The sequence below is a fragment of the Salvelinus sp. IW2-2015 genome, linkage group LG11, assembly GCF_002910315.2.
Source record: "Salvelinus sp. IW2-2015 linkage group LG11, ASM291031v2, whole genome shotgun sequence".
Classification (NCBI taxonomy): Eukaryota; Metazoa; Chordata; class Actinopteri; order Salmoniformes; family Salmonidae; genus Salvelinus; species Salvelinus sp. IW2-2015.
The window spans coordinates 30,125,720-30,144,411 of record NC_036851.1 but is presented as its reverse complement, the minus strand read 5'-3'; the positions used below and the strand labels follow the sequence as shown (position 1 = coordinate 30,144,411).

Below are 18,692 nucleotides of genomic sequence, written 5' to 3'. Positions count from 1 at the left end.
GGAAATATGTTTTAAGAAATGTTTACAAATTAATAAAAAATGAAAAGCTGAAATGTCTTGAGTCAGTAATTAGTCAACCCCTTTGTAATGGCAAGACTAAATTAGTTCAGGAGTAAAAATTAGCTTAAGTCACATACAGTGCATTCGGAAAGTATTCAGACCCCTTGACCTTTTCCGCATTTTGTTACGTTACAGCCTTATTTTAAAATATTTGTTTTCCCTCATCAATCTACACACAATATCCCATAATGACAAAGCAAAAACAGGTTTTTAGAAATGTTTGCAAATGTATTAAAGTAAATAAATTGAAATATAACATTTACATAAGTATTCAGACCCTTTTAGTCAGTACTTTGTTGAAGCACCTTTGGCAGCTATTAATGCCTCTTCTTCTTGGGTATGACGCTACAAGCTTGGCACGCCTGTATTTGGAAGTTTCTCCCATTCTTCTCTGCAGATCCTCTCAAGCTCTGTCAGGTTGGATGGGAGCTGCACAGCTATTTTCAGGTCTCTCCAGAGATGCTCGACCGAGTTCAAGTCCGGTCTCTGGCTGGGCCACTCAAGGACATTCAGAGACTTGTCCCGAAGCCACTCCTGCGTTGTCTTTGCTGTGTGTTTAGGGTCGTTGTCTTCACCCCAGTCAGAGGTCCTGGGCGCTCTGGAGCAGGTTTTCATCAAGGATCTCTCTGTCCTTTGCTCCATTCATCTTTCCCTCAATGCTTACTAGTCTCCCAGTCCCAAAATGTACCAAAGAAATTAACTTTATGTCCTGCATACAATGTGTTATGTTTGGTGCCAATTCAATCATGGTGGTGGCTGCATCATGTTATGGGAATGCTTGTCATCGGCAAGGACTAGAGAGTTTTATTTTGGATAGAAAGAAACGGAATAGAGCTAAGCACAGGCAAAATCATAGAGGAAAACCTGGTTCTGTCTGCTTTCCAACCGACACTGGGAGACAAATACACCTTTCAGCAGGACAATAACCTAAAACATAAGGCCAAATATACATTATACTGTAGTTGCTTACCAAGAGGCCATTGAATGTTCCTGAGTGGCCTAGTTACAGTTTTGACTTAAAATGCCTTGAAAATCTATGGCAAGACTTGAAAGTGGCTGTCTAGCAATGATCAACAGCCAACTAGACAGAGGTTGACAGAGGTCGAGTTTTTAAAATAATTATGTGCGAATATTGTACAATCCAGGTGTGCAAAGCTCTTAGTGACTTACCCAGAAAGACTCACAGCTGTAATCACTGTCAATGGTGATTCTATTGACTCAGGGATGTGAAAACGTATGTAAATTAGATATTTCATTTTCAATAAACTTGCAAACATTTCCATCAAAAAAATTGACTTGGTCATTATGGGGTGTTGTGTGTAGATTTGTGAAGAACAAAAAGAGAAAGAAAATATTACAGTTTGATTTCAAACTGTAAGAACAAAATGTGGAATAAGTCAAGGGGTATGAATAGTTTCTGAAGGCACTGCATGTTTCTGGTTATAATTTCTGACATTTTGGTAGGCTATTTGTTAGTCAACTTGTCTATAATTAAATATATGCAGCTTCTCTTCTGTCATTATATGTTGCCATAGAAGACTAAATAAACCCTTGCTCACCAGAATAATGTCATAAATCGAAAGAATGAACGTTTTCTCTGTCATCTCTGTTTCTTTCGCAGAGCAAAGATGTTCAGGGACCAGGGAGAAAATACAATAACTCAACAACAAAAAACGGGAAAGATTTTCTGTGCAAAATTTCAAAATGACAGTTTGACTGGTTGCAAGGAAATTGAAAGCTGTGAAAACAACCCAACATGTTTCTGATAAGATTTCAGTTCGGCTTGGATGCATATTCTATGTGGTTGAAATACTATCAGCTTTTATGATGCTGATAAAGATAGCACCTCTACAGATGGTATCTAATTGCGCATTCATATTCTCTCAAAATGCTGTAAGAAAGAAATCCTATTTACATTTACATTTAAGTCATTTAGCAGACGCTCTTATCCAGAGCGACTTACAAGTTGGTGCATTCACCTTATGATGTCCAGTGGAACAACCACTTTACAATAGTGCATCTAACTCTAAGGGGGGGGGGGGGTTAGAAGGATTACTTTATCCTATCCTAGGTATTCCTTAAAGAGGTGGGGTTTCAGGTGTCTCCGGAAGGTGGTGATTGATTCCGCTGACCTGGCGTCGTGGGGGAGTTATTTCTCCACTCCTGTTCCCAGATTCAAATTGTAGCCTACATTTGTTGTATAATTTCACTGCAAGAAGTGCTTAATTCTACAGGAGTTATTATTAAGGCTATGTGAGAGGTTATAGACCTACATTCAGTGTCCAGATTTCAGTTTCCATTTAACCCATCTAAACAGTAGGCTACAGTTCCCTTGACGTGTCATAGGCCTATTTCAAGTCCCGTCTTGTGACTGTCGAATTTGTTAGCGCCTTACAATCATCAAACATAACATAGCCAGCACTGCTATCATCCTCTTTTACCACTTCAATAAATATTTTCTAAACATTACTTTTCTGGCACTCCCTTTTCTTTATTTTCAACTCTCTATTTCGCAGCTTTTCTCTATTAAATTAAACTCTGACATTGTCCTTTTTGCCTCTGTGGATCGACATTAACTTTTTCTACCTGTCACCAAAAGCATTTGGCGATTGGCATGTAGGCTATTTGAATATCGTACAGTTAGGCCCGAAAGCTTGGGCTTATGCACTAATACCAGATAGCCTAAAATAATGAAAGAAAAACCTCAATGTTTCCTATATAAATTGTACAAGAAGGATATATATTCACTCAGCTGCCCTTCAACCACACAATATTGAATGACTCTAAACCCGTGCATCACTATCACACACACACACACACACACACACACACACACACACACACCAACACCACACACACAACACACACACACACACACACACACACACACACACACACACACACAACACACACACAACCACACACTCATGTACAGTCAGATCAAATCCAAAATCAAATACATATGCATGCACGCACACACATACACTCTCACACACCAACACTCTCACTCACACCCTTTTGTCTTGCATACGTGTGTGTGTGTGTTTATGTGCGTGTGTATCTCAGAGTGCCATTGAGTCTCTGCTGGGAGCATCCATGACAGGAGTGGCCTACTCTCTGTTTGCTGGTCAGCCTCTCACCATCCTGGGTAGCACAGGCCCTGTCCTCGTCTTTGAGAAGATCCTCTTCAAGTTCTGCAAGTCAGTACATTCTCTTCATTATATTAATGTATTATTATGTACTATAATTAGGGCCTGACTGTTAATATTTCCTCTGACTGTCTCCCAACCCCCCTCCCTCTCTCAGGGACTATGACCTGTCCTACCTGTCTCTGAGGACCTGTATCGGCCTGTGGACGGCCTTCCTGTGTCTCGTCCTGGTGGCCACAGATGCCAGCTCCCTGGTCTGCTACATCACCCGCTTCACAGAAGAAGCCTTTGCTTCCCTTATCTGCATCATCTTCATTTACGAGGCTCTGGAGAAGCTCATCCACCTGGGGGAACACTACCCCATCAACACCCACAGCGACCTGGACAAGCTCACACTGGCATAGTGAGGACCAACACCTTCCTGTTTCTACCTTTTCTGTTTCTGTCTTTATTTAGCTGTTTCTTACTTTATTTACATTTTCTCATTTTGTGTCATTTAGTCCCTTTGAATTATTTCTACTATGTGTGTGAGAGTATACTTAAGAGTATGTTTTCTGTGGCTTAAGTGAATTCAATTGAGTATATCTCTCTCTGTAGCTGTCGGTGTGCAGAGCCTGATAACCTCAGTAATACAACCCTGGAGCTATGGAGTCAGAAAAACATCACTGCTTCTGCTGTGCCTTGGGCCAACCTTACTGTCAAGGTAACTCAGCCGACATACTCCCACACAAACACACACACAATCACAGGGACGGATTAATGCAGGGGCATACCAGGGCTGAAGCCCCTGGGCCCAGGCCCATGTGGGGCCCAAAAGGCAGCAAAAATAAATAAATAAAAGTATGATTAAAATAATTAATGAAATATATCATGTATATATTATATATGTAGTATATATTTTATAATTTTTCACTGCAACCACAGGAAGACTCAATGACTGTAGTCAGCCAGCTGCTGCCTGCTGCCTCGCTGCTAATCATCAGATGGGGGAGGAGAGGAGGTAGGGGGCCCACGTGGGTAACTGGGGGATGATTGGGTAACTGATTAATAAAAACAATTAATATGAATTACATAATAAATAAATATGACTGGCCAATTGTATGATTCAGGGGCTGGGCCCAAGCCTGTAGGGGGCACTAGAGGCTAAACAAAATGTATATATAAAAAAAGATATATTCTTACAATTTTTATCCAACCACAGGAGCCCATGTTCAATGTTCAAAATAGACCACACAGCATAATTTAGCCACAAAGGATCAACAGTTAATAAAAAAATAACTGTGGATTTAGTTTTATCACATAAATACAGGTCTCTGACAAAATGAAGGAAACCCCAACATAAAGGTCTTCAAAGGGTTTTGGGCACCATGATATGCTAGAACAGCTACAATGCTCCTTGGCATAGATTCTACAAGTGGACCTAAACCATGCCAGGAAAATGCACTGCACACCGTAACATATTTGTTTACTCAAGTGTTTCCTTTATTTTGTCAGTTACAGATGTGCCTACAGTCGGGAAGGCCGCAGTTTGGGCAGCATGCCTGACAAATATAGGCTACAGCTTGTTGCGTTGAGGCCATAGACCTATAATCCATAGAATGATTTTGTAACCTGGCAATTTGACTGATAAACTCATGGGTATACTAGCAATGGATGCCAGTCCTGACTTGAATGGGAACTGCCATCTATGGATACAATTTCTATGGTTGGTTGCAGCTGTCAGTTTGCCTTTTGCAGATTTCAAAATACAATCGCGGAAAAAACGCACAGTTTAGAAGCAAATGCCTACAAAGCCCCGGGGCCAATGATTTGTTCATCTGGCCCCCCCCAATTTCGTGATATCCAATTGGTAGTTACAGTAATGTCCCATCGCTGCAACTCCCGTACAGACTTGGGAGAGGCGAAGGTCAAGAGCCATGTGTCCTCCGAAACACGACCCTGCCAAGCCGCACTGCTTCTTGACATACTGCTCTCTTAAACTGGAAGCCAGCCACACCAATGTGTCAGAGGAACACTGTACAGCTGGCGACCAAAGTCTGCGTGCATGCGCACAGCCCGCCACAAGGAGTCGCTAGAGCGCGATGGGACAAGGACATCCCGGCCAGCCAAACCCTCCCCTAACCCGGATGACGATGGGCCAATTGTGCGCCGCCTCATGGGTCTCCCGGTCACGGCCAGCTGCGACACAGCTTGGGATCGAACCCGGGTCTGTAGTGACTCCTCAAGCACTGTGATGCAGTGCCTTAGACCGCTGCGCCACTCAGGAGGCCCTCTATTTGATCATTGTATCACTACCCCACCTTACGAGGAAATACTTGTAAACAAGCATACACCAAAGTGTTAAGAAGGGGGCTGTCGGCTAGACATACCAATGCAACAAACAACAAATACCGTTTGGGGAGATGCTGTGTGAGATACTGCACACATTTTGAGCCGCTGTCTTTAGGTATCCTTTCGCAGAGGAAATATCGTAGCCTATGAGGTCTATCCGAGGCGTGATGATTGCTGGTTGAAAACTTAAATCAATACCCCGCCGGGATGACTTAAAATATAGTCAGCCCTGGCAATTTTTTAAGAGTTTAGTAAGAGCCTACTATACATGTCAAAGAAGATAGTGCCATGTCAAATTGCGGCTATATCCCACTCATGTTGCTGTTCAGCTATTCTGATGTTTCAGCCACCAGGTGCAGATCATATTTAGATTCAGTAGAAGCAGAGAAAAAGTGTCAGTAGTGTATGCTATGTCAGAAGTTGTCCAGGGGAGACTAGAATCAGCAATGGTGGGTCTGGGACGTGAACCCAAAACAGTTGCAGTGCTGTCTGAGCTATTCTATATGGTTTGTGTGTTTGTTAATCTTCAGGAGTGCATAGGTCTGCAGGGCCACTTTGTGGGTACAGCTTGTGGACACCATGGCCCCTACACCCCTGACGTACTCTTCTGGTCGGCCATCCTCTTCTTCGCCACTGTCTTCATGTCAGCGTTCCTCAAAGAGTGTAAGACCAGCCGCTATTTCCCCACCAGGGTAAGACAATACAAAACTGTGTAAATGTATGAAGCTCAATCTGAAGTAGATTCCAATGCAATGGTTGTGGCATTGGTGTTTGGAAGGGAAGAGGCTACAGTGTGAATTGTTCTATATGCTGGTTAATCTAGACCTATGTTTTTTGCCTGAGTTTTGGTGGACAATTTTGTATTGTTGCATCATCGAAGATCCCTTCCTGCTTTGTTCAGGTGCGGTCCATGATCAGTGACTTTGCGGTCTTTATCACCATTGTATTTATGGTCATGCTTGACTTCCTGATTGGAATCCCCTCGCAGAAGCTGCAGGTGCCCAGCAACTTTAAGGTAGGATGAAAAGATCACTGTTTTATATGTGATAGGTGGTTTATAAACTATCGAGCCGATCCATTCCGTACCCTGCTATCTCAGATATTTTATTTTTGTCTCTGTCTGTTCTACTAACTAGCCCACCCGAGATGACCGTGGTTGGTTGATCAACCCGATAGGTCGAAACCCTTGGTGGACGGTCTTGGCTGCCTCCATCCCTGCTCTGCTCTGCACCATCCTCATCTTCATGGACCAACAGATCACCGCTGTCATCATCAACCGCAAGGAGCATAAACTACTGGTGAGAGGAAGACAAGTCTGTATTTATTGGTCCCAAATATTATTTTACTAAGGACTGGGATGCCGTCACACTGTTGAGGTATGGCACACATACCTGTTGGAGGTATGGCACACTATTGGGCAATGGCCATACTGTGGCCATTGCCCAATAGTTAGTCAGAACGAACTTGTTCTTAATGCAGCTTTGTTCTGAGGGCACAAGTCAGAATTTGAGTTAAGCCTTTGTTGGTCGATCTGTATGATCTTTCATGCGTTATTTTCCCTCCATGTATTTACCCCCTTCCCCTTACAGAAGGGCTGTGGCTATCACCTGGACCTGCTGATGGTGGGGGTGATGCTGGCTGTGTGCTCCATTATGGGCCTGCCCTGGTTTGTGGCAGCCACCGTGCTCTCCATCTCCCACGTCAACAGCCTGAAACTGGAGTCAGAGAGCTCGGCGCCCGGTGAACAGCCCCGCTTCCTGGGCATCAGAGAGCAGAGGCTCACAGGCCTGGTCATCTTCCTACTGATGGGACTCTCTGTCTTCATGACTGGGGCTCTGCAGTTCATTCCCATGCCTGTCCTGTATGGAGTATTTCTCTACATGGGAGCCTCGTCTTTGAGGGGGATACAGGTAATGTCTTACAAAGCATGCACTTCTACAGCAGCAACACACACACACATTTGTTGCCATTATAAGTCACTGTCGTACAATTCCAATGTTATCTTCTTTCCTCTCTCAGTTTTTTGACCGTCTAAAGTTGTTTGGTATGCCAGCTAAGCACCAGCCAGACTTCATCTACCTGAGACACGTTCCCCTGAGGAAGGTGCACCTGTTCACCATCACCCAGCTCACCTGCCTGGCCCTGCTCTGGATCATTAAAACCTCCAAGGCTGCCATTGTCTTCCCCATGATGGTAACAATTATACTATGGCACAGAGCATAGCAGTACTGTGGTATTGCTTCTTCTAAACCTATTTATCCCGATTGGTCTCATTGAGCAAGAATGTTATTAGCTTTGGGAATCTCTGTGTAAATGGCTAAAAGTATTTTGTTGTATCATTGTATTGAATGTCATACTTGTGAAATATCACATCTGGCAATATGCGTGTATGTATGTGTGTGCGTGTGTGTGTGTGTTGTGTAGGTTCTGGCTCTAGTGTTCATCCGTAAGTTGTTGGACCTTTGCTTCACTAAGAGGGAGCTGAGTTACCTGGACGACATAATGCCTGAGAGCAAGAAGAAACAACTGCATGACGCCTCCAAGAATGTTGACATTGAGGTACTCCATCTATTTACAGTATGCTTTGATCTTATAGCATTCAACACAACTGGTTTTGGAACATGGAGGTCAACTTTGCTTTGTCACCACTAGAGGCAGTGTTGTATGGGGTATGGTGTATTATTTGACTAAAGGCTGAAATACACTACACAATTTTTGCAGGGTGTACGGGCTCTATCCATCGGAGAACCTCTCCCATTTAACGATTTAGTCAAGCCAAATTATTGTGAAATAGTACATATACCTCGCGGAACCTCCGATTAGACAATCGGGACAGAATTTGCATATATTTGCTAGGCATGGAGGAAGATGCTGTGTGCTTTTATCTGCATTGCTGTCAGGGGTGTAGTGCAGCCGGTATACAGTGGAGCGACACTCCTCCACTTCTCAGAATGCTGCTTGTTTAATAAAGTTTAGACTAAAGTTGAATCAATATGTCTCACAAGATCTCTTAATGATTCATTAGTATTTTACATAACCAACCATAGTATAACGTTACGCTCTACTGCCAAGTAATTAGGCTACTTGTGACATTTTATTATGATTGTGCTGAATAGTCGCATTTATATTCTCATGTGGCCAGAACTCAACAATGCACGCCACTAGGCTTAATATGCTTTGATTGAAACAAAATACAAGTGGAAGTATAGCTTCTTAAACTCCCTCTGCTCTAAAATGTGATTAAACAGTAGTTAGGTTGCTAAGCCTACATCATTCAAGAAGATGAAGATGGAAACGCATATTCCCCTGAAACTGATTGGGATCAAATGGTTGGCATGCAGCATGGACATTTCACCCGTAAAAGGTGAAGAATTATCATTCACGATTGACAGTGATGATGGCCTAAAATGTATAATAAGGTAGGCTTAATGAGGTGTTTTAGGATTTTAAAACTAGAAACATTTATTTGAGACACTTTGTGTAGGCAAGGCAATTGTTACATTTTGGATGATGCATTGTAGGCTATGTATATTCAAAAATTATATTCTACAACAGGCTACATTTCGGAACCAAATTTAATTGAGAAATGATGACGTAATAAATAAATAAATAGCACTACATCACTGATTGTTATGTGCCAAAAAAACTAAGACAAAAGCAAGAATGAAGCGAATTTTGGCATGCAACTGGTTATGGAAAAGAAGACAATATGGAGTGTTGATTTTGTAGAAAGAGCTTGGGGTAAGAACACATTTAAATGTGACTTGTAACATAGCCCAGCAGACCAGCTAGCTTGTGTGTGTGTGTATGTTTTTGTGTGTGATGAACTTGTGAGACAGGTAAAGAGAACCTTTATAGTTCTGAGTAGCTGATTGGCTAACAGTGGGACATGCCTTGCATCTGCTCTGAGCATTGTTCACACTTGGCCGATTTGAGGCTGAATATATTCAACATTTGAAATTATCGTGATGCCAAGTGCCCAGGAGCCTGTGACAGCCATCAACCACAAATCAGGTATGTGTTTACACTTTACGGGCTGTGGCGGTATGTTTTACTCCAGGTTTGCTCCGGTTTCTCGGCAGCCTGTAGATCGGGTTAAAAACATGTAGTGTCCGCCAACCGTAACACTCTTTCTGCTACAGATGTGTGATCACCCTGTTGCAGGTAAACGTTTTACTTGTAGTGTATTTGCTGTTTAAAATGGCTTCTGACGTTTGTAATTTCCACTTAGAAAATGTTTCCTTACGAAAAATGGATCAACCTCTAATTAATGTTCATAAATTATAATTCACATAATAATTCACATTTCCTGTTGCTGCAGGATTAATTTCCTGCTGTAGCAAACTGTCTCTAATTAAGATTAACATCTGTACCTGACATATCATCACTATATTCTTCTGTGTGTGTGTGTATGTGTGTGCATGTGCGTGTGTGTGTGCAGCAGGATGAGGAGATTCTGGGTACAGCAGTAGAGGATAAGACCTCTGTCCATATCCCCATGGAGAGCAGCAAGCTCCTGCAGTTCCCCAAAACACACGACCTCAGGTAACACAGACACACACTTATGAGACACATACACACACTTACCTACACACACACACACACTTACATATGAACACGTACACCCTTATGAAGACACACACACTTACCTACGAACACACACATACGTGATGGTCGAGATAGCTTAGGCAGTCGCTACTGGGCGCTAGATCTGCACTATCGTCTAGGATTGATGTGCCTTCCCGGTAATAAATCAAATCTAATTTTATTTGTCACATGCTTCGTAAACAGCAGGTGCAGACTAACAGTGAAATGCTTACTTCCCAACAATGCTGAGAGAAAAAAAGAGAAATAGTAGTGTATTTGGTTAACTATTTAGCAGTCTTATGGTTTGGGGGTAGAAGCTGTTCAGGGTCCTGTTGGTTCCAGACTTGGTGCATCTGTACCGTTTGCCGTGCGGTAGCAGATAGAACAGTCAATGACATGGAAGGGCTGGAGTCTTTGACCATTTTTTGGGCCTTCCTCTGACACCGCCTGGTATAGAGGTTCTGGATGGCAGCTGTAGAACTTGGTGCAGCTGTAGAACTTATTGAGGATTTGAGGGCCCATGCTGAATCTTTTCAGCCTCCTTAGGGGGAAGAGGCGTTGCCGTGCCCTTTTCATGACTGTGTTGATGTGTGTGAACCATGATGTGGACACTGAGGACCTTGAAGCTCTCGACCTGCTCCACAACAGCCCTGTTGATGTGGATGGGGACGTGCTCAGCCCTCTGTTTTCTGTAATCCACATTCAGCTCCTTTGTCTTGCTGATGTTGAGGGAGAGGTTGATGTCCTGGCACCACACAGCCAGGTCTCTGACCTCCTCCCTGTGGGCTGTCTCATCGTTGCAGGTGATCTGGTTTACCACCGTCGTGTCGTCTGCAAACTCAATGATGGTGTTGGAGTCCTGCGCAGCCATGTAGTCGTGGGTGAAAAGGGAGTACACTTGTGTGTGTGCAAAAGCATAATTTCCCGCCTTAACTATCTTTAACTGTTCCGTCAACATTTTCGTAATTTCGGATGTTGCACACCCTTGGCTCAATGCGGTTGTTAAGGAGGGAAATGATGCCTTTGCAGCCTGGATGGAGGATGCTTTATGTACTAGCCAGTGCACGGGGGAGTGTATTACCGGGAATGCACATCAAGCCTAGTTGATAGTGCAGATCTAACACCCACTATTGGCTGCTTATGCTATGACATCTAGTGGACAGGTAAGTCTTGGTTCATGTCTTTGCTCACTGTCTGTATGTGGTGTATTTTGATGGTACAGTAGAGGTTTCTTCATTGCACCGCTTGTTGAGTACTAACCCCCTCAGACTCCACCCTCCCCTTCTTCCCACCCCCTCTGACCTCTGACCCGTTGCTTTAACCCCTTCCTCCCCAGGTGTGACCCCTCTGACATTAACATATCTGATGAGATGTCTAAAACCACCGTGTGGAAATCCCTCAACGCCAACCAAAAGGACAGTCGCATGGGGGCTGCTAAGAAGGCAAGGCCCTATCCCTCTCTGCCTCTTTCTTTTTCTACCTTTCTCACAGTCACAGTCACATTTTTTAAAATATTTTTTTTACCTTTATTTAACTAGGCAAGTCAGTTACGAATTTTTTAAATTTACAATGACAGCCTACTGGGAAACAGTGGGTTAACTGCCTTGTTCAGGGGCAGAATGACAGATTTTTACCTTGTCAGCTCGGGGATTTAATCCAGCAACCTTTCGGTTACTGGCCCAACACTAACCATTAGGCTACCTGCCGCCCCTGTCTGGTGCATTGCATGTCTCCATTTTGCCCACTGAGGTTACTGTCTCTCTGTTTTCTCAACTCTCTCCTCTCCTACTTGCATTTTATAGAATCAGTTGTTTGAGTTTTTAATATTATATGATAGACAAGTGGGAAATTGGATCTCCCTCAAACTGGATTTGCCATGGTATATTATTAACCATGTCTCTCTGCTCTCTATCTTTCTCATTCCTTACTTCCCTCTGTCTGTGTGTGTGTGTGTGTGTGTGTGTGTGTGTGTGTGTGTGTGTGTGTGTGTGTGTGTGTGTGTGTGTGTGTGTGTGTGTGTGTGTGTGTGTGTGTGTGTGTGTGTGTACTTCTCTCTAAAGGATTGAAATTGAAGGTCTGGAATTTATAGATCAGTGAGAGAGTGGAACCAGATGACTACAGAGGCTGTGAGCTACACTTCAATAAGCCAGACACATGGGTCATAGAGCATTTCTAATGCCCCCTTGTGTTTTGGCTCACACACATCTTTAACCCAAACACCTCCTCTACAATAACGGGACCCCAAGATTCTCACCAGCTCCCCCCCCGACACCTAACGGCTGCTCTCATACACCCCAACACACACACATTCCCTCAAACAACCACAACAAACCTTCAGAACAGCCTTGCTGTGTCTATGAGAATGCTCCTCCAAACCCAAACCAGGTTCTTTTCTAAATCACAGTGGCTCTACTAGTATGTTATCTTTACTTTAAAGAGTTGCTCATTTTCTTTACTGTACCATAAGTGTGTTTTTTATAACGTGGTGGTCTTGTCAAATTAGTATATTATTGGATCAATAATGTAGAGATATTTAACTTTGGACATAAAATCTGTGTCTGTTTTTGTGCAACGTACGATATGATAATATTGCTAGAAGAGACCGTACTTCAGTTCAACCAGTGAAATCAATAATTTGATTATGCGCTATAATAATCTGTTACCTTTGTGGATATATCTGTGTTAAATATAACTGTTCAGATTGGAAGCTCCTGTACAGAATGTATGTGATCTTCTGTTTCTGTCCATGTGTTTTACCTCAGTTGACCTCTTTGGAATTGGGAACTCTTGTCAGGCAGTATGGGTAGGACCTTAAGTTTTTCCAGATCACGTGATCTGGGTTGTTCCTGATCAGGTCACATGGTCGGGAACAACACACAGCGCCTAAGTATGGGTAACACTGTAAAATGTTAGAAGCCAGAGGGGAGTAGCAGTGGAGCCTAGAGCAGTACAGGACCACACCTAGAAATTACTCACAGAAATGGCCAGAATACACACCTTTAGACTGTGTGTGCAATTCTGAGATAGTTTAATATGTGTGCATCCATAATTCATCGGCAAAACCAAACATGCTGAATATGAGCAATAAATTAGCCCAAATGAATGGCCCTGTGCAGAAGATCTACCTACCACTGAATCTACCTACACTAAACACACTTACTGGACCTGATTGTAATGTTTCAATGACCTCCACGTTTTGAGGACATTTAATTTCATTGATAAACCTGTCCATTTCTTCTCAAAGGTGCATCATTCCTCCTTCTTCTACTCTCTTCTGTTGATTACTGATCTCAGATCTGTAATTATATTAAGGAATGAAGGAAGGATGTATTTGAACAGCACCCTAATCCAGTAAATTGGGACCACATCCCTTACTGTGATGTGTGCTCTTTGCTCCTAGGGCCAGTTGGGAGGCCAGAAAACATACTGGCACAGTATTCCTCAATAACATACAATTCATTTGTAGTTGCACATTGTATAGATATAGTATATATAATATATTTGTTTTATTTTCAAGAAACTGAGTAAGAGATTATGTATGACAATAATTTATTACAATAATTTATTTTAGAATATGAATGTTAAAAGCGGTCACTTTCTGTATATAGTGTAATAAATGGGACAATGTGTTAACAGGAAGCCTAATGAATGCATCACAAAAAGCATCTAAATACTAACGTAATAGGAATGACTCCACTAGAATATATCCTCCCATGTTTACAATATGTTTCCCACCACTAAATCCAACTGCCTACTACTGAGAAACTTCAGGAATGTGTCCAAAATGATGATAATTGTAATCTTGATGATGATTGTCATGATCGTTATCATTTCTATACATCCCCATGACTAGTGCCAAAGTGGCTTTAAGTACAGTCTACATGCAGTAATAATACCCGTACAAAGATCATGAGAGATACAGCATCTTGTTTCAGATAAAGCCATCATTGTTTGTCAATAGTCATCTTGACATGGATCACCCAATGGGTCCAATAGATTACATTCCTCTTTTTTCCAAACCTGATGGAAATACTAATGTATGGAATGTAAGAATTGTACTGAGAATTGTACTCATTGTACTGAGGAGTAACTAGAAAACATTGTATTGTTTTTGATACAATGTGGTGATGTTTTGCCTCTGTGTGTTATACCTCTCAACTTCCTTTTAAATCATCCAATCATTTTGTTTCTTTGTCCCAGACAACAGTATGAAATTACTTTGAGAATAAGTAAAAGTACAGTGTGACACAAACACAATAAAATATGAGAATTCAAACAATATAAGACAGCAACAGTTAAACACTTAAAATAGCCAAACTTGAAATACACAAACCACAAAACATACAGTGAAAGCAGAACATACATTTAGAGAAAGAAACAAAACTGAAAATGTGATTTAAAAGGCCCGGGGCAGTTAAAACATTGATTTCCCTGTGTTTATATATATTTACACATTACTAGGTTTGAATAATATTATGAAATTGTGAAAATTATGATAATAAAACTTTTAGTGTAAGAGCTGTTTGAAAAGACCGCCAGAAATTCCAGCCTGTTTTGGTGGGATGGAGTTTTAGCCTGCCTGGTGACATTAATAGACCAATAACAAAGATAGTTTTAAACCTCTGACAATAACAGTTGGATTTCACTTTTCCCTTCCCCACTCAGACCACTCCCAAACAGTCCTAGCAAAATTTTTGCTTGAGAAATTGCTCTTTGCTAAGTAGCTATTTTTGTTTCTTTTTCACAATTTAATTGAAAACAATCACAGCAAGTTTCCTAATTGACCCTTAACTAAGCCCCACCCCAGAATTTTGGGGAATCAATCTCAGTGCTCCAATGGATAGCAACTGTAGTTGCTCACGTTTCAAACGCATGAAAGCCAATGAGAGCTATGGCAAAACTGAGTTTCATCAAAATGTAGCTAAATTGTTTCAATGGCTAAATAACAATGCACCAGGGTTACTTGCTACTGTGATTCCTGCAATGCAGAGCCTGTTGGAGTATTTTTTAAATCCTAATTATACTTTTGTTACATTGTTTGCTAGCTCAGCTGGTTAGCTAGCTCTGTCTCATTGACCACCAAACATTGCTAACACTAGCTAGCCACTTATTATAACTTGTTTTCTCAAAATGTATGTTAGCTAGCTAAGTTATCTATATTATGAATACAACTATAATCTGCTGTTGACATCAGGATTCGACTTGAGATAACTAGTTAGCTCCAAAAGTAGTTATAGTAGTAGCTTTGACTGCATGACAGTACATTCAGAGCCATCCAATCTTCCACAAACTTAATTGTACCAGGTTCCCGTGAAGCAATTGTAATGACAGTCCACCACAACATACCCAATAGTCTCCTGAATAGCAAGGGTAGTTTGTGTTTAATTTATTGTGTATTAAAAACACAGTTTAAGATTGTTGTGAGTGGTTTTCTCCAGTAGTTTGACTGGGGAATGGAGCTTCCTGGGAAAATGTTGTCATAGGTTGCAACAGTAACCAAGGGGGGCAGGGCTTAGCAAAGGGTCAATTGTTACCTAGAAATGATTTGATATTGAGAAAAAAACAGCTACATTGGACCTGTAAGCAAGCAGAGCTACTGTACATTCACACACTGTTAGTGGATGTGCTCTCAGAAAAGACTTGAATAATTCAGCAAAGCAATCTTAAAAATGACATGATTAGTTTTATGTGATTGAGAAATAAAAACATCTATTCAAACAATGTGTTCTTCTATGTATACAGTGCCTTCAGAAAGTATTCATACACCTTGACTTATTACACATTTTGCTGTTACAGCCTGAGTTCAAAATGGATTAAAACATTTTCTTCTCACCCATCTACACACAATAGCCCATAATGACAAAGTGAAGATATATTTTTAGAAATTTAGCAAATGTATTGAAAATAAAGTACAGAACTATCTAATTTACATAAGTATTCACAACCCTGAGTCAATATATGTTAGAATCAACTTTGGCAGCGATTACAGCTTTAAGTCTTTTTGGATAAGCTTTGCACACCTGGATTGTACAATATTTGCACATTAATATTTTTTGAATAATGTAAGCTCTGTCAAGTTGGTTGTTGATCAATGCTAGACAGCCATTTTCAAATCTTGCCATAGATTTTTAAGACAATTTCAGTCAAAACTGTAACTAGGCCACTCAGGAACAATCAATGTCATCTTGGTAAGCAACTCCAGTGTATATTTGGCCTTGTGTTTTAGGTTACTGTCCTGCTGAAAGGTGAGTTTGTCTCCCAGTGTCTCGGAAAGCAGACTGACCCTCTAGGATTTTGTCTGTGCTTAGTTCTATTCCGTTTATTTTTATCCTTAAAAACTCCCTAGTCCTTGTCGAAGACAACTATGCCCATAACGTGATGCCACCACCACCATGCTTGAAAATATGAAGAGTGGTACTCTGATGTGTTGTATCTTTGTAGTGACTGCATGTATTGATACACCATCCATAGGGTAATTAATAACTTCGCCATGCTCAAAGGGATATTCAATGTCTGTTTTTATTGATTTTTTTTTTACCCATCTACCAATAGGTGCCCTTCTTTGCAAGGCATTGGAAAACTTCCCTGTTTTTTGTGGTTGAATTTGTGTTTGAAATTCACTGCTTGACTGAGGGACCTTTCAGATAATTGTTTGTGTTGAGTACAGAGATGAGGTAGTCATTCAAAAATCATGTTAAACACTATTATTGCACATTGAGTGAGTCCATGAAACTTATTATGTGACTTGTTAAGCACATTTTTACTCCTAAACTTATTTAGGCTTGCTATAACAAAGGGGTTGACTACTTAATGACTCAAGGCATTTCCGTTTTTCATTTTCCATTAATTTGTACAATTTTGTAAAAATGTAATTACAGTTTGATATTAAGGGGTATTGTGTGTAGGCCAGTTACACAAAATCTCAATGTAATACATTTTAAATTCAGGCTGTGTGAATACTTTCTGAAGGTACTGTATGTCAGTGCGTGCTGCCCCAGCTGTTCTGTCGAGTGTGTGTGTGTGTGTTGAGACTTTGACTTTGTCCAGTGCAGTGCAGTCAGTGTCACTGTGTCCTCACCCTCACCCCCTCAGACTTTTTCTCTGAGATCATACACTTCTGGTATTAGCTGTGTTTACCCAATGTGATTGAGTGTGTCCGCTCCTCTCTTCCTCCCATCCTTTCCTACTCTCCTCTTCTCCTTCCCTCCATGTAGTGAGTAGATGAGTCATAGTGTACAGTGTCAGACAGTGTTTTTCTGATGAATACAAGATTGGCCTTGTGTCCACAATTAATTTAATAGACAAGGTCAAAGAGAAAGAGAGGGATGAGAGGAGGGGCGGGGTGAGAGAGAGAAATTAAAGAGAGGGTGAGAGATACAGAGGGCTTAGAGAGAGAGATTTTCAGGGAGAAAGATGCCTTGTCTGAAAAATATTGAAAGCTTAGTCCATAGCAAAATGATTCTAAATGTTTTATATGTGTAATGTCATTTTTGATTATGGAAACATGGGAAATAAACCATACATCTTTAAAAGTATACTTGTTGTTTGTGTCATTGCATTTAAATTGTATTTTAGGAGGGTAAGGTTTGAAGTGTTTTTTATGAATTGTGTAATTCAATACTGTCTCTAAAGTAATAATCCCAACCTCAAGAGGCAGTCTTATTATGCCACTAGATGGCGATGCCTCATAGAAAGTCAAAGGCCCTGTTATTAAATTACTTTTTTTAATTAATACTTTTTGACATGGTTTCATTGGTGAAAGCCAAAAGATGGAATTTCTACCCAATCAAATACAATACATGATCAGTGAGTTTCATAAGCAGGAAGAATGCATTTTGTAAGTATTTAACTGGGCCAAATATGTTTAGGAGGCCTGACATAAGTCCTGCATTGACTGAGGGAATCTCTATCTCTCTCTCTCCTGAGGTGAGGTCCCTGAGTGTGGAGTTTAGACATCTGGAGGTAATCCATCTGTCAGAGAAGAGGAGTAGGTCCTGATTACAAACAGCTGGTGGTGCTAAGTCCTACCCAATCACAAAGCCCCTCTCCTGTGATGTCAGCGTCAGGGCAGGGTGTGGCTATGGACACTAGAACAGAGGAGGGGATCAATGATGAAGCCATACGAACACTCAGCGGCCAGTTCACAAAAATGTTTAGCTCCTACAGACAGTGAGCCACGAGGCCGTGGCAGACTGGCACTGAAGCATTCAGTTACTGTTCGATTGAACGTTAGAATGGGCAAAACGAGTGACCTAAGTGACTTTGAGCGTGGTATGATTGTCTGTGCCAGGAAGGCCAGTTCAACAGTGTCTAGGGTTTACCAAGAGTGGCAGTGGGTAAACTCGTTGATGAGAGAGGTCAAAATGAGAATGAATGGCAAGAATCGTACTAGTTCCCCCACCTCTTGGAGCATACTGATTATTACATAGAAAGTGTAATATTAACAATATAATAATGTTAGTAATATACCTGTATGCGTATGATATGGCCTTGTCTCTTGATCTTTTTCGTGTTGTTTAACTTTAATAATAAAGGCACCATGCATTTTCTGTGTCAATGTGGCAA

At 41.3% G+C, this 18,692-nt stretch overlaps 1 protein-coding gene and 1 non-coding gene across 2 annotated transcripts in view; both read left to right on the top strand.

Moving 5' to 3' along the window:
* Positions 1-17,638, top strand: part of slc4a8 (solute carrier family 4 member 8) — a 61,822-nt gene extending 44,184 nt beyond the window's left edge. Inside the window, exons 13-24 of the mRNA XM_023996687.2 lie at positions 3,127-3,260; positions 3,367-3,612; positions 3,807-3,912; positions 6,071-6,232; positions 6,442-6,555; positions 6,677-6,838; positions 7,130-7,450; positions 7,560-7,733; positions 7,965-8,099; positions 9,982-10,085; positions 11,464-11,569; positions 12,188-17,638. Of these exons, the coding sequence (XP_023852455.1) occupies positions 3,127-3,260; positions 3,367-3,612; positions 3,807-3,912; positions 6,071-6,232; positions 6,442-6,555; positions 6,677-6,838; positions 7,130-7,450; positions 7,560-7,733; positions 7,965-8,099; positions 9,982-10,085; positions 11,464-11,569; positions 12,188-12,193 (1,770 nt within the window). The 3' untranslated portion in view covers positions 12,194-17,638. The remainder of the gene's footprint in view (positions 1-3,126; positions 3,261-3,366; positions 3,613-3,806; positions 3,913-6,070; positions 6,233-6,441; positions 6,556-6,676; positions 6,839-7,129; positions 7,451-7,559; positions 7,734-7,964; positions 8,100-9,981; positions 10,086-11,463; positions 11,570-12,187) is intronic.
* On the top strand, positions 5,658-5,798 carry LOC111970788 (U4 spliceosomal RNA). The gene has a single exon (XR_002878155.1). It is a non-coding gene; the product is annotated as a U4 spliceosomal RNA (small nuclear RNA).
* Positions 17,639-18,692: the final 1,054 nt, after the last annotated feature.